At 36.8% G+C, this 16,484-nt stretch overlaps 1 protein-coding gene across 1 annotated transcript in view; it reads right to left on the bottom strand.

The window, feature by feature from the left end:
• The window catches only part of USP10 (ubiquitin specific peptidase 10), a 46,581-nt gene that overhangs the window by 4,115 nt on the left and 25,982 nt on the right, over window positions 1-16,484 (bottom strand). Inside the window, exons 5-12 of the mRNA XM_021408992.1 lie at window positions 13,227-13,318; window positions 12,368-12,477; window positions 11,863-11,918; window positions 10,355-10,458; window positions 9,542-9,641; window positions 8,366-8,546; window positions 4,302-4,467; window positions 104-248 (exon numbers count right to left, since the gene is read on the bottom strand). Coding sequence (XP_021264667.1) covers window positions 104-248; window positions 4,302-4,467; window positions 8,366-8,546; window positions 9,542-9,641; window positions 10,355-10,458; window positions 11,863-11,918; window positions 12,368-12,477; window positions 13,227-13,318 — 954 coding nt within the window. The remainder of the gene's footprint in view (window positions 1-103; window positions 249-4,301; window positions 4,468-8,365; window positions 8,547-9,541; window positions 9,642-10,354; window positions 10,459-11,862; window positions 11,919-12,367; window positions 12,478-13,226; window positions 13,319-16,484) is intronic.

Raw genomic sequence — 16,484 nt, 5'->3', positions numbered from 1 at the left:
AAGCAAAGAAGAGAACTGAATCACACAGGCACGCACTAAGCATTTAACATTACCCTTCCCCAAAAGGGAAAACTTCTTAAAAAAAAAAAACCACAAGCTTTACCTTTACTAATTTCCAGATCAACAGGATACTCAATATTCTTGATAAGCTTCTGACATCCGCCAGTTTTCTCATACACAAACCTCTTGAGGTGTAAAACAAGGACAGGGGGGAGTTCTTCTAGTGTCACTCTTCGACTGATCTCCACCTAAAAATACAGAACAAAGATGAACTAATAGTGATTTCTGATGACTGCTCAAAATTACTACTTCAAAAGAGGAATAAGTAAATACACATGCACGAAGTCTGCACAGCATAATTATTAAGACAATTAATTATACATGACAGTAAGAGACCAGTAAGGCAACAGTTTAAAAACTATTTTAAATCAACAAGATATCTGATGTTGAAGAATTCTCTTGAAAAGCAAAGTGAGCTGTTAAATAAGCCATCTAAAAACCAGTGCCACCACGGTCAGGAGCTATGGAAGGTATTAGTAATGAAAGATATTTCTTTTTTTAAAAAGTATACAAGGTTCTGTAAAGATTCTAAAGAAAATCCATGAGAAAGCTATGAGCTACAGCCACAATTTTTTATTTATTTACTAAATATTGACTTTTATATAGTTACAACCAAGTAACCCAAAAAGTTACTGTCTGGAAATGTAAAACCGGGCTCAGAAGTGCAGAACAAAAACGCTTTCCCTTCCTAGAAATTCTGAAGTAAAAAAAAATATACTCCAAATAACTGCGTCAGGCTCCTCTCAATTTTCAGGTTCAGAAAAATCACCTGTATCACTCTTTATAGTAAATCATTAGCATACTGTATTCCAACAGAGGACCCAATTCTGCCACCGAGCGTGGAAGAGAATATCATTAGGAAGAACTATCACTCTTCTAACCTTGAATACTAAAACTTACAGCTCAACTTATGATACCAAAGCAAGCAGGTTTTGTAGGGTGCACAATTTCCTCAAGGATTTGAGCTGATTCTTTTTACAAGAAATAATTTGACATTTGAAACAGAAATACTCTCTACAAACTGCAGAATTTCACCTACATCATAAGGGTTCAAAATATGCCTTTCTGCATCCAAAAACCATCTAACCACTGGCAACAGTGGCAGCTTCTCTGAGCCTTAAGAGAGGGTTTTTTTGTGCTTTTTGTTGTTTTTTTAAACCAGCAGGCCAAACAGGGCCCTGTTCTTTTCCACTCAATAAGTGCCTGCTGGCGCCCACCCATCCATCTTCCAGGAATAACACGCAGAAAAAGAAGCTCTAAGGCAGACTCTGAAAGCGAAGATGTGACAAGTGGTTCACACAATTCTCCTATGAGAAGAGCTTGGATATCCCACGTGTTCTAGCATGGAACAGCTGCTGTTTTTATGGAGCAAATCTGGAGAGACTATACAGAGAGAAAATATGCACTTGATTCACCCAGGTATCACTATTTGCAGATTTTCCTGGAACTGAGTCCTCTCAATCTCAAATAGGAAGCCTCTGAATTCAATTTTGTGCCAAAAACAAACAAATCCCCAATACTACACAGGTCCAAGCCCAGACCAAGATAGGAGGACACAGGAGAATATCAATGCAGTGGTTTAAGCAGTTGCTGTTCCCCATTCTCAGTCACTGAGCTGGTGTTTGGGAACATGTGCCTGCACCTCAGCTTAGATCACAGCAGTGCTGTGTTCTGGTGCCAGGCTGAGGAGCAGCAGCTGAGGATCCAGCACATGTCCTGCTGCCCTGACTGCCAGGGGACCTGATTTCTGGTAGCAACACCACCAGCAAAAAGTGCTACAAACATTTGCTTAGTGAACACTGAGTCAGATTCCTGAGAAAATATTTGTGTAAGCCTCAAGAAGCAGTTTGAGAACTCCAGAGAATGTGAAGACTCCTTCTAAGGAGTTTGTGGAAGGAAACCTGGAAAAGTAAATGAGGAAGGGACAGTTTCTTACTCAAGAGTCTTCACTTCTGTTAGAAAATGTGAACAGGTCTGTCTGCAAATAAGAAAAAAGTCACTCCAACCAAGTTAAAATTAAGCTTTTATATATATTTGGCGCAGAAACGTTCAAGACTTAAACGGATCTGCAGGACTAGAAAGAATCAGAATGGCATACACAGCAAGAGAAGGCCATTTCTTTTTAAACACCTACAGAAACCCCTATATAAAATGCCTATTTATTTTCAACACTGCATGAGACTGATGATTTCCTGCTTATATTAGCACAAAATTCTAAACCAGCTCTTATGATTAAAAAATAAACTAAGAGATCATTCATGCATTTGGAAGATTATTGTTATTGTAACTATGGCTTACGCCCACAACTTGTCATTAATACAATTCAGATTAGAGAAAAAAAAATCAGAAGACAATAAAAAAATAGAGAGTAATAATAGATTTTTTAGCTTTAGCAAGAGTTCCTGAGTTCCCCATACGGAAAATGAAGATGAAATGCTTCTTTGCAACATATTTTGGCTTTTAGGACTTGGCAGATAGTAGTTTTCAATGCGTTCAGTGTTTTCACTACGATTTGTAACACAAGAACAGCTCTTTTGACGTGAACTTCTCTTGAATAAAAGATCTAAAAGACATTGTGAATGCTTGTATTTCCCTTCAGCCTCTAAAATATAAACCAGACCAAACCTCCCACACCGAAATTGAAAACTCTTATTCCAAAACTTGTAATTGGTTTATAAGTAAAGAAGTTAAAACCATCTGCAGAAAAAAAATCCAGCAAAAAAAAATTTGCATGGTAAACCATGATGATTTTGTAGTGCAGATATTTTTTTCCACGTGGAAGACAAATGGAGAAAGAGGTGTTAACTCACACTCACTCCTGAGCACACAAGACAAAAGAATTTTTGCTATCCATCTTCAGGTCTTCAAAGCACGTCCTCTCCTAATCTGACTGTATTTTTAATGGTAGCACTTAGAAGACTAACAGGTATAGAAGTGTCAGAACAACTACAGCTGAAGAACCTCCTCCTACCCTTGCCTCCTGAAAGCAGCTACAAGAAGTATATGCAAAAATTTCATCTGAGCAATCCATGAAGACCAGAGATTACGTTCTTTACTAATAAAAGCTCTAAGAAGCAAGAAGATAGCTCACACTGGAGATAAATTTACTTTATTAATCTGTATCACAAGTTCTCAAGGTATATGCCAGAAGTACAGTCTTCTTCCTATGCAGTACTTCTCTATTGTAATTAATACTTTTCTGTACTATATTGTTTAAAAAAATATGATAAGCAATAAGCAGAGATGCATGAAGGTGCAGAACAAAATACCTTGGTACTCAAAAAGACAGAGAATCACAGGACTTGGAGGTCTCAAAAGCTCCTCCTGTCCCTCCTCTCTGAATCAAGCATAACCAGTTTATATAAATCCTGGATGGTGTTTCTCTAACCTCCTCTTAAGTAGAAAGGACAACTCTACAAGCGCAACAGGCAAGCTCATCTAGGTTCTTACTCCCATTTTCGCTCCCTTTTTATATGTCAGAGGCAGCTCTGTCTTACACCCAGTCTCATCCTTCTACTTCCACGTCTTTCCTTGAGAAGGAGCAGCTCCTCCCTCTCATTCTTTCCTTTTACACCACAACTTCAGACTGCTATTCACTGTGGTTGCTGTCTTCTGAATATTCCCCAGCTGTGAAGAATTACTGTTGAAGTGACTACCTAAAACTGAATGTAGAGTTCCTGCATATTGACTGACCATATTCTGTACAGCCAAGCCTGGCATCAATGAGTATTTTCATTTTTCACTTCTAAGTGAAGTGTGTAAAACTACTCATCAAGAACAGCAACACAGAAAACCATGCTAATGTATTGCTGCAAGATTTTTCTTCCAAAGCTGCAGTGCACTTTCAAGCAACGCTCCTGAGAGCTGCTCCTTCAGTAAGATTCCTGGCAATCCCCAGGAATCCATATGTTAAGGCTAGCTAAAAGGCATTTTACTTCTAAAAGTACATACTATTATCACAGTTGACCCTGTTAATTTAATAATATACTCAAGTAAAATCTTCAGAAAAAATACCAATTTACGGGCACAGCTTCAGGGTTTGTTCTCTTTCTTGAATGCCTTTCACTGTACATATTCAAATGTATTGTGTTTTACTGCTGCAAGACACTGAAAAGGTCAGTACCTTTTTTATTAACGTAAGGAGTAGGAGTTCAAGAAACTATTTGTAAACCAAGAGCTGAATAAAAGCCCTTGAAAGAAGTTTTAATATTTGACTGCAAAAAGGGGTCAACAGAACACACCTCTTGCTTGGTTTTTGTGGTGTAACCCTGGACAGACTCTCTTGCCACCAAACTTTCCAACGCATCCTGGACGGTGCGTATCTTGTCAGACTGGATATCCAGTTGCAGGGTGAAGAAAGGTTGCAGTGTAGCAGACTCCTTAGAACTCTGCTGGTAAACAACAGATCTACGGAGGGAAAAAAAAAAATTGAGAATTACTTTCCTTTTTCACATTCAACAATACATAATCTTCAAGAACGAACAAATGAACGTCCACCTTGCTAACTCAGTCGATAGTTAAACCTGAACAAAACATACAAACACTAGCTTCAAAAGCTAGTATCCACTTGATTCAATAGCTTGAATCCACTTTAATACATGTAAAATCAGTTTCATAACTCCTCAGAGCATACTGAATGGAATTATATTTTAATTATTTTATTTATGCAAGGATTAAAACAATTCTGGATAAGCATCAGTCACTTGAAGAACTTCAAGCAATTAAATTTTTGATCAGGCATTTAGAAATCTTCAACTTGGGACACATTAAAACACGTTATGACTGACTCTACCAAAATCCACCTTGAGCTTTCAGATAGTTCTAACATCTTCTTCTGAACTGAAAATAAAACATTTCTGTATTTCATGGCAGAGCACAGTTAAAGTTGATTTACTTTAAGAAGCCTGAAAAATTGGGAACAGTTTACATTAAAAAGGCAGATAAGATACTGAATGGCTACAGCCCCTTCTGTAAAAACTGCAAAAACAAAGCTTTATTTTAAAGTTCAAGCTATACCTAATTGTATTCTTTCCTTGGCCTCTACAGTTCGTTTCATTGCTGCTAACCACAAAAACACTTCTGTTCTAAGAAACATACATACTTCTGGCAAGTATGTCAGGAAGCCTGCTCTTTATGCAGGGAGGCACGGAACACCTGCACTGCACTTGCACGTTCAAAACAATGATTCTTACAACTTTAAAATCATCTCTGCTCACGTCAGACTTCTGAAATTACGCTTGTTAAACAAATGTTCAGAAGTGCAACGCACTGATCCATCTCCAAGTTATGTTGTGCTGTAAAAAAAAAATTACAACCAAGTCCAGGTTGTGCAATTAAAACACGTGATTATTTCAGTCACTTCACTGTGTCCAATTTCACAGTCGCTTTAAATTGTTTGGTTAGATCTTGCCTTAGGAAATATAAACTATCCTCTGTCAAGGATCAGCATTTTCTTTTCCTTCCATCATTTTCCATGTCCAGACTTTGTCCACGCACCCCTCTGTACAGAGATGGGAGACTCTTGGAAAAACCATAGTGGTAACAACATAGGGCATGAGAATACAAATATTCCTGTTTGCTTTTTTTTTTTTTTTGGAAGGGCAATCAACTGCAGCCTTTCAGTAACCTGGCTTGGTGAAGATTGTTCTGTGCAATGAGATAGTTCATTCTTCAACCACATCACTGCACTAAGTGCGCTCTTCCTGTTTTCCCTGAAAGCTATCAAACGTGGCTCAAGAATTTATTTTCTTTTGAAAGCAGTACTTACACTAAGAAGTCCCAGCTGTTAAAAAATGTCATTTTATACAGCTGAAGAAATAAATGGCTTATTATATTCTTAAGCTCACGACAGTGCTCCACAAAGCTCGAAAGCTTAAGATAATTAACAGAGCCATAATTCCTGCAGGCACACTGAAATTTCCCTCAATCGTGTATGAAGTGCTAATGTAGAGGTACAATAACTGCAAACTCCTATCAAAAGAGCCCCTGCAACTCAGGCAAAACCCTGAAGCAGCAACACAGTCGATGTATCTTCACATTGGCAAACACATATTCTTCAAAGGAAAGACAGCATATGAAACACAGTACCATGTTTATTTCACTTCAGCGCTTCCTCCTTGGCTATATTTAAGGACAAAACCTTCAACACATGGCAAGAGCAGTGTTTCAATAAACAAACCCTGCACTGTGTAAGTCTTGCTGCTTTTGGATACATTTCCCAACCCCTTTTTAAGCTAACCATTATTTAGGGCAATGATCACCAGAAAACTGCTACCAAGTCCATGTATTAAAGATTAAATTACTAATATGGATGATAGTCTGCAAAGGTATTAATGAAAAGCTCTTTTTTCTTTTAAAGTTACTAGGAATGAAATGGCAAAATTTCTTCAAGTTACACAGAAATGGATTTGACAGCAAAACCTTTATTGGATTCTGGTTTTCCATAGCTTAACTACTTAGTAGAATAATTAGAAATTTCTATCGGTCAAGGGAAAATGCACTGTTGTCAATAACCTCAGTACTGTTTCAGGATTATTTTTTTTTTTAAATGAAAACGGGCACTGCTCTCCTCCTTAGACTAAACAATATGTTATGTGTTTTTTCTTTTACAGGGAAGAGTTGGTGCTATCTATGGAAATATTCTGCAGGCTTCTAACTGGTTTGTGAGCTACCTTGCGTAACACACTTCAAATTCACACAGCCTGAAAAATCAAAAGGGACTCTGCACACTAACAAAGCAGATCCTGACAGAACTGTGCACCTGCACGCTTACGCTTAAGTCCCACACTGCTTTAAAAAAATAAATTCTTTAAACAATTACACCCTAGCACGCATTCAACCGTCAAACGAAGACCCAAGGAGTGCTTAAAGTCACCCAGGCCAAAAGGTGCCAATCCACACCACGTTTTCCAGTCCAGGCATTCTCCATTTGATTCTTTCCAATTTCTGATGCTTTCATTTGGTAGATTTCTACCGGCATTTCTGCATTCAACCCTTCCTACCTCCACCCTCAGCCTCAGAAGAGGAAGCTTTCCAGCATCACAACAGGAGATACTGTTTCTGTGGTCAACTGTGCGACCCAGTTTGAAGACTAAAGAAAATGGGTGTGGTGAAAGCAGACAACAGATGTCAGAGTGGACTGGGTGGTTCTGTTGCTCATCTCAAGTTTTTGCCTTTTTCAGTACTACCCCCACGTTATTATCTCTGGTTTTCTACAGAAAACAGCATTCTTTAAATATTTTGAATTTAATATACTAACGGAATCATACAGAGATCTAGATTCTGATTTTGATAATACAAGTGAGTATTAACGATTCCTTGGGTACATGAAGACACCATCAATGTGGAACTTCAATACGTAAAATGCTTCCAATTTTTATGGAAAATATCATTTTATTTGCCAGCTGTCTGACTCAAATCCCTAAGGAATAATTTCAGCACATTTCACAGGCAGAAGGTCCTAGCCCGCATTATTCACACCTCTCGACTGAATATCTGGCAACACACGGAGTCAAACACCAGCAATTAAGTGTCTGTCTCCAATTTAAAAATAATTCTTCAAGTCTAGCAACTAGTCAACTAGTTTTTAGTTAAGTGTTTACCTTGTTTTCATTTTAAATTATATATTTCTCCAAACAAGTAAGTAGGCATCCTTTTCAAAAAAAATACTCCTTCACTATCTACTTTTTGCCTTCCTCTGGAATCAGACCTGAATATAAGTAATGTCCCACATTCTTTTCATTCCTGAAACATCTTGTAGTGATTTACATTTTTCCGAACTTCTTTCGTCTTTAACATTTTATTTATTAACTATTATACAAAACTTATGTGCCTCCGGGAAGCTCATGTGTTTAAACAACCAGAAGTTAACAATTTTATTATTTCAATTCTTTTACTGACTGGGTTTAAGTCTTAGCTAATCTCACTATCCATCTAGCGAGGCCACGAGAATTGGATAGCTGTAAATTAATTTGGAACTCTTTAAATGTTAATATCAACATACAAAGCACGTATTTCCAACTCCACCTCTAAAAACAATTCAGGAGTTTTGTTCACTGAAAAGATTCAGACTCTACAACAATTCACAGAATCTTTTGGATCCATTTTATTAGTATTATTATTATTATGACCTATCTTTGATTCACTTGCTAACAAATGCTTCACAAAACAAACGCTCATCATTCCAAACAAACTGTTTTCTTCTACCTAACTACTGTGAGAAACAGAACATGAAAAGCAGAGGAAGAAATTGTTTGTGAAGGCAAAGCAAGCCACAGTCTCAACAACTTTTTAATAGAAGTACTACCTTATGTGACCACCAAAAATATCAGTTATTGGAGTCTGAACAAAGTCAGCCTGTCGAGTGACTGAGGATTTGTTGCGAGGTCCCACTTGCTCCCATTCATCCTCACTGCCTTCTCCTTGCTCATCTTGCTCCTCCTCATCATGAACAGTCTGAACCTCAGGGCCATTGGAAACAGAGAGTTCTTAAAAGTGAAGAAAAATATTGTTTTGTGTTTGTTTTCTTTTCAAATAATACATGCAATCAGACACAGAACTTAAAAAGTAAAAAACTATTAATTATACACAGAAGATAAAATGTTTTCAGAGATTACCTATTTCATAGGCCATAGATTTGAAAACGTAAATGAGAATATTCCTGGCCCCCTCACAGCTGGGCATACCCATGTATCAACCAAATGCAGCTCACTGATGACTGTATGTAAATACATGCAGTTTTCTAATAAACCTTCATATATTTTTAGTTATAAGTTTAGGGAGTAGAAAAATAGAAAGCGAAATGTTACTCTGGAAGCATAATTATGCCATTATTAAATACAACTCCTTTTCTGCACAGATATTTTACAGAGAACCCAAGGCTTAGCAAATATTTTCTTTTCAAGTGCCAAAGTCAGGAGGCTAAAGAAGGCTTAGCACACAGCCAGAGAACAAAATACTGAATGATCATTTTATATCATAAAAAATTTTTACCCTGCTGAAGAGAAATTGGTAACTGGTGACCTGAACTCTATACTTGGCTAAGGCTAACACTGTTTTGTTTCTTTTTTAAATGGGGACCCAAACATAAAGCCACTGTAAAATAAAATGGTATTTTAGACTGCATATAAATCGTAACACTTATTTCAACAACAACTTTCCTCCATCTTTGTCAATAAGACTTTTGAAATCATTTACTATGTTGTTTTGAGTTAGCCATTAGTCTAGAAGTCTCTACTTCCAAAAAGAGATCTTAATTAACAGTGGCAAAATGCACTTCTATTTTCAGTCTACCATGGAGAAAGCCAAATTCCCAGTAACAATTTTAACTTAGACATGAATCCTTGAAAACATGGCATTCCATCCCTATCTCAACATCTCCTCCAAAAATTTCTTTGTATTACATAATCAGCACAAAAGAAGAGAAAGCATTTTTACAGACAAACACTCAAATGAAATGAAGTTTGCTACAAAGAAAACTAACTTTCATTATGTGGAGAGAGAAGTTTCTTTAGGGTCAGCATTTCTTCATGTAGTCCATTGAGAATAAATCCCAAGTATTCTTCAGCATCCTCTTGTCTGCCCTGAATAAAATGTTTCTTCAATAATTATATGGCATTTTCATGTTTTCAATTTAAAAGCAGATATAAAGACATTCAACTTCTGGCTTTCCTGTTAATTTTGCAAATTTATCAACTACTTAGGTTACAATGTTTTATAAAAGTTAAAGAAAACTTAAGTTTTACTATAACATCTGTTCATTCCTATTTCAAAAAGAACCAACACAGGAGTTAGTAACCAACCATGACAGCAAATACTTAATAAACGTAATACGCAAGTTCATATTTGTGCAACTTCCTTTGGAATTAACACCAACAGCTGCAATCAAGTCCAAACCAAAAGATGGTTTGAGTCATAATCTGCCATTCAAATTTAAACTAAACCTGAAGTAGTGTAAGTCTCAGCAGAACTTCAATCATTCCACACTGAAACCGAAGCAGAAATAAACAACTACACACTTCTAAAATAAAAATCAATGTTATCTTCCCTATAAAAATAGAAGTTGTCCTCTTCCATTTTTCTCATGATTCTGATATACCAAACTGCCAAACTTATCTGATTAACATCTTCAAACAATTCAAGCCCCGTGGTAGTCCAGTATAATTACAATGAACCACCAATCAGTTGATTTTAGAGATACTTAGGCACAAAAACTGATGTATGGTTTTTACACTGTTCCAATGATAGCGACTGTCTTGTGATGCAACTACAGAAGTCAAAGATTTTCAAGTCATACCTTCTCTGACAGACTTGACTTGATTACCGTCAAAAGTCGATAAATATACGTAGGTTCAAAGGCAGCTCCTGGTCGGATGTCCCTCACAATTTTATCACCTAAAGCTGCAAGACAAAGAGAAGTACATCTAAGAAGCAGCACACAGAAGCATTTCTACATTCTACTGTAACATTTATTTCACACATCGCTAGATTTTGGAATCCAAAAGTCATCTTCTACAAACAGTCTTATTACACTTTCAGCCAAGTAACTCAAGTTCGGGATCCTTAAGATACAACTCCTATCCACAAAGCTTTTTTTAGAAAACATCATTCTACCCTGACTTACTCATGGTCTGGAAAATTCAAAACCCTCTTTTTATATTCAACACTATGAATACCAACAAGAATACCTATAACATCACACACAAGAGTAACAATTCTTCTATTTTTTTTTTTTTTTTTTTGCTTTAAAGAAGCATTTATAATTCTAATGGATCACTTTTCCTTCCCGCAGGAAAACAAAACCAAACAAAAAAAACTAACCAAGAAACAGTATGGCCCATTTGACAAAAAAGTTCAACCTAATGGCAATACAAGACATCAGAAAATAAGACTTGAAAACTAAAACACAATTAAAATGACTTAGAACTAAGTTGCATAAGACAGTAAGATGTGTTTTACAGAAACAAAACTTTAAAACAACAAACCACAGAAATGTCTGAACTGTTTGGAAATCACTGGAGCAACCAAGTCCTCATGGTATTTTCTTATAATGTTACATAAACACATTTCTGAAATTGATTTTTATTTCTGTAAGTTGGTAATATAACAGATTTGGTTTAGAGACAGAAAAATGAAACCTACAAGAATGTACTTACATTGAAAAATACTCTATTCCTCTCTACATACCTCTAACTGTCATTGACCTTAAACATGTATTATCGAGAATATACTTCTAAAGTTTTCATACTGCTACAGTATACACACAGGATGCAGAAGAATTAAAAGCCACTGCTCGCAGGCACTCCCTAACTGCTCTAAGAGATTTACTACGCTCCTTTCTTGTTCTGAAGTCATGTGTGTTGAGTATTTAAGAAAACACAATTGAGCAAGCTGTTAAACAAAACAGCTGGAACTATATAAAGAAGGAAATGGAATAAACACAGTGAATACCAAACAATTTTGTTAGGAAGGGTATGTTCTGAGAAGACATCTTAACGATTAAACAAACCCTTAAATAAAACCCTACTCTTGCTGTGTTTGTACATTTGGTCTACCAAACAGAAGTACCTAAGGCCCAACACAGACGATTTCTTGATATGAAACACCAATAAAGAAAAACAAGACACTGGAAGGAAAGCAAATGCAAACTATGAAAGATTTCAACAAAACCTGAAAGGCTGAAAACCCATGGAAAGGATCAAGCATCGGTATTTAAAGGTCTTATGTATGCCATACGATATAGATCCTTACCCCAAAGCTTTCCAATAGTGTTTTTAAGACTTCTTCCCCCCTACTCCCACTCACCTTGTTTTGCTTTAGGAGGTACAGGCATATTAGTGAATTCATTCATTAAACGAACACTGAAACAGAACGGAAGGAACAACTACACATGAGCAGCATGTTAAGACTTAAAGGGAAAAACAGAAAGATTAGATCACTTTTTATTACTGACAGCCAAAAATCCTAGACTACCAATACAGCAGTCTGAATGAAGTTCAGACAAAAATTAACCAGACCACTGCTAACACGCTGAGGTGGGAAGTCAGTCCTCACAGTCACTTCTGCACCTCGAAAACTAATTAAAAACCATAATAAGGCAAGAGGAAGTATCTGCTTTCACAACTAGAAAAAGAAGTATAAAATACTAAGTTCATTATGAAAGCCAAGTGTCAAAAAAAAAGCAGTCTTCTGTGTACATAACAGCTTTCATCAACTACAGTAAACAATCATTTCTTAGATACTTCTTAATGAGCTTAATCAGATCACAGATTGATTTTCATTTTTATTTTCTTAAAAAGGAGCTACTTACAAACTGTCTATCATTGGTGTTGAGGTACACGGCCGCTGTGATTTTGAATACATTGGAATGGACTTCATTAAATGATACATTGGAGGGCAAGCAACCAAGGCTTGCAGGGTCTATGCAGTGGCATTAAGGAAATATTCAGAAAGCAATCTGCATATTAACCAAATATTCAATAATATTACAGATGATACGCAAAGCAAACTTAACTCTTAATCCAGTAAATACAGTGGAACCATTAGATGGACTTTTCTCACATTAGCTGTTAAAGCACAGAAATCCTGCTAAAAAAATCCCAGCATCTTGTAACACAGTGTTTTCACCAACATCTTAATAATTTCAAGAGCAAGCCAATCTTCCACCCCGTTGCACTCCATTTTAAATCACTTCATTTAAGAAGACGAGACACTAACAGCCAGTAGATCATCATGGTATTATACAATGATGGTATTAAACCAACAGAAAACTGATCAATTTACCAAATTGCCAAAACAAAACCAATGAGGAAGAATGCTTCCTTTAAGTACAAAAGAACCACTTCAGTCAATTTACAAAGAGCCATGAGCAAACATAAGTAGAATTCTCAAGGTTTCTTGTCAGGAGATAATTACAGTTCTGAACTATTTTGACACAGGTATGAGAAACTGTGAAGACTGTGCAATCAGCTGCAGGGAACCCTGGATGCTGGGTTGAGTGATCCAAAATGCCCCTGGATTTTGTGATGTTAACATAAACACCTGAACAACAGCAGCACGGTATGTGAAGACAAAGACTTTTCTAGAAAACTTACCAGATTAAACTAGGAAAAAACTGTGAGAAATTAAGCACATATTTGAATATACTAGTTCTCCCAAGGTAAGGATACAGCATTGATGTAGCACCAGTTTCCTTTGTTGATCAGCCCCCGAGGTTGCAAAGACACTGGTTTATGTACTAGTTTTACATTTTCCAGTAATTCTGCAGAATAAGAAACAGCACATTCAGCATCATTTAAACACACATGCTAGCCATGAAAACAAGTATTTGCTGAGGCATTACAAAATAATACAAATCAGTTAACAAGATTCCCAGAAACTCTAGCAAATAAAGGTGATGTGGTAGCATCAGTTTACAGACTTCAGCAGACACTATCTCACAGCACAAGTATCTTAGTGCAAACAGGATTGACAGATATTACCGTAGCCTTCTGAACAGTGTGTTTGATTTACTGCTTCTAAAACCTGCAGGATTACACAATAATATAATTCTTACTGTTTTCACACTTTTGAATAGAGCAGCAATGGCACAAGTTTAAAAACAAGAAACCATAGCACATAAGTGTTAAGTCTGTCACAGTTATGAAATGGAGAGCAACCAGGGGAGCTTTTCCTAGAAGTCTGACCTGTTATTTAGGTACCTAAATAAAACCTGTTCAAGGAAAATATTGGATCTGGCACGTTTTAAGTTTGTGAAATAAGGACAAGCAGCATACAAAACTGCACGAAAAACGCAAATAATCATAGCAATTGCCTACTGGGAAGATTATTTGGTTTTATAATGAACACAAGGGCTTCTAAAGGCATCATGCCACACACTGCATGAACTTAAGAGCCAGCACCGTTCACTGGAAGACATAAAGCAATAACCACGCAGAGCAGGTAGCAGAATCACAAAGTCCTTGTCTTTCTGCCTCCATTTTATAAGATCATGTTCCCTGCTTACAGTGGTAGTTCTGATCAAAACCAGAAGAGAGAAATGTCAGTCCCCTGTTACACAAAGAACCTGGCACCTGAAAGGGCACAAAGCACAGGTGCAGATGAAAATTCTTCCACGACTGTTGAAATACATTTGCCATAAAGTTATTAATGCTCAAGTTTGTCAGAACACATTACTAATGCAGCAAAGTTTTAAATGTGTTGCCCACACATTCAGTCTTCTTAACATAATGAATTGCTGTAGAAAATTAGGACAAAGACAACAAGAAAAACTCTGATTTAATGTCAACCAATACCTTTGTAGGTTAACTGTTATTTTTCCTCACGTCCTACCATATTGAATAAAAATATTATTATGACTTTAGCATCCTCTTGTGGTCATAACAGCATTTTGTGAACAACGTCTATACCAACTGCAGTGAATTTTCCTTCAGCAGAAAGGTTTTTGATTTTAGTAATTATATTCCAGACCATGTTTTCATACCACATCTAAAATTAGGCAGTAGTATTTACAAGAGTATTGTAAGAAAACAAAATAGACTTACAATCACGAGAAGAGTTTCATGAAGTCAGCACTTACTATGAAGTACACATCACTAACCAGAAGGAATTTACATCCCTTTTGTTGGTACTTCATTGTGAAATAGGGCTTTGGTTTGAAAACAAACCTAGAACAATGTTCCCATGTTTACTGCAGCATTGAATCTTTGTGACAAATGAAGTAATTCTCGTCTTGTTTGCTACAGTCTTGGGAAAGCAATGAATCACTGTAGTATTCATGTATTTATTTGATGTTAGATCCACAGTAACTCCTACAGTCTCTTCTGAAACAAATAAATCCAAAGTTTCCATGCTTGCTGAAACAATATGGTTTTTGAATCTTACTTCTCTCCGCCGCAGTTACATCTCCCTATGGAGCTAAAGCCTGAGGATGTGCTAACTTCTTCAGCAAGTCCTCAACTGCAACAACAGAACTCTAAGAGCTATCTTCCACCTTCTCCACATCAACTGGTCTTAACACAAACTGGAAATATAATATAGTCTTCTTCAACTTTACTAGGAACACGTATTAACTCCCCAAAATTTACAGATCCCCTTAATCTCTAGTACTATTACCAACCACTTTTCCTTCAAACTGTCTGGTTGCATTTGATTTCTGTTCTGTCATATCCTTCCACACTTATCTTCACTGGATTTTACCTTTCTTTTAATTTAAAAGCATTCCAGATTTATTCAAGTTTTAAACGTTTGTGTTCTTTGTGTGAAATTCTGCCTGCAGCAAAACAAGCTTCATATGCACTGTTAATTCCATCACCTACACGATAAAAACACTGGAAGGAAACAGGATTCAAAATATTTTTTCAGATTCCCCCACTGAAATTTTTCCAACTTACCAAAGCACACAGTTAAGCGACCGTTCACATGTGCCAGTTTTCTAATCAATTATTTCTGTAGCTTACTTAGAACATTATATAAGGCTTTATTTGTTATCAATTTACACATCAGAGGACAGTCAGCAGCTGTGAAATGTGGCACGTTAAACCTGACCAAGTTTGCAACTTTTCGACAAAGACAGACCATTTATAATCTTACTAGCCCTTAGAAATTAATTATTTAAATGTTCGTCCTAGCATTTAAATTAGGCTGAAGAGTCCACACTGTGGTCCCTTTCTAAACATGCAAGCCCTGCACACGTTCTCCTCTGCATTTCTGACATTACCTGCTTTCCTTCAGGTTTGCCACAGACATCAGTTGTTCACAACTTGCTGCAAAAATTCCCATTACCTCCTTGCCAGACACTCACGGCACATCTTAGCCACTTACTAAGATTAACTGCTCAGTATTTTTTTCCCCAACAAAGAGTAACATGAAGTCTGTTCAAGTGTTTTACTTTCTAGCCCTGATTCTCACTTCTTTATCCCATAAGCTTTCATTCGCATTTGAGGATTAAGAAGCCACAGACTTCTGCAGGCTGAATCAAACAGCAACAGATTAATTTCAAGGTGCCTGTGAACCATTAATCCCCCTGTAATAACTGGCGAAATTAATCTGTCTGTGGAAAAGACACTTGTGTTTTGTGTCTCGAGCACCTGTTCCCAAATAAAAGCTGTATGGAAGGGCCTCACAGCTCCAGCACTGCCCAAAGACTTGCTAATTTTGCTTGTTGAACTCAAGGTAATTTAGATCCGATTTTCATCTCCTTATGCATAACCAAAGCACTTAATGTACTTCTTTCCAAGCATGACTTACATTAAAAAAAAATAAGAGAAAGGGAAGAAACTCCCTCCTTTCCACAGAGCAAGGCACTGCGCACATGGAATCCAGATCTTCAAGGAAACATTCTATGTGAAATCAGGCGCACCTCATCTACAGTAGAACTCCTACCTGAATTCACCACAACGAGAAGATGGATTCCTTTTCACTGGAAA

The sequence above is a fragment of the Numida meleagris genome, chromosome 10 (assembly GCF_002078875.1).
Source record: "Numida meleagris isolate 19003 breed g44 Domestic line chromosome 10, NumMel1.0, whole genome shotgun sequence".
Lineage (NCBI taxonomy): Eukaryota > Metazoa > Chordata > Aves > Galliformes > Numididae > Numida > Numida meleagris.
This window is presented reverse-complemented; position numbering and strand designations above follow the sequence as displayed.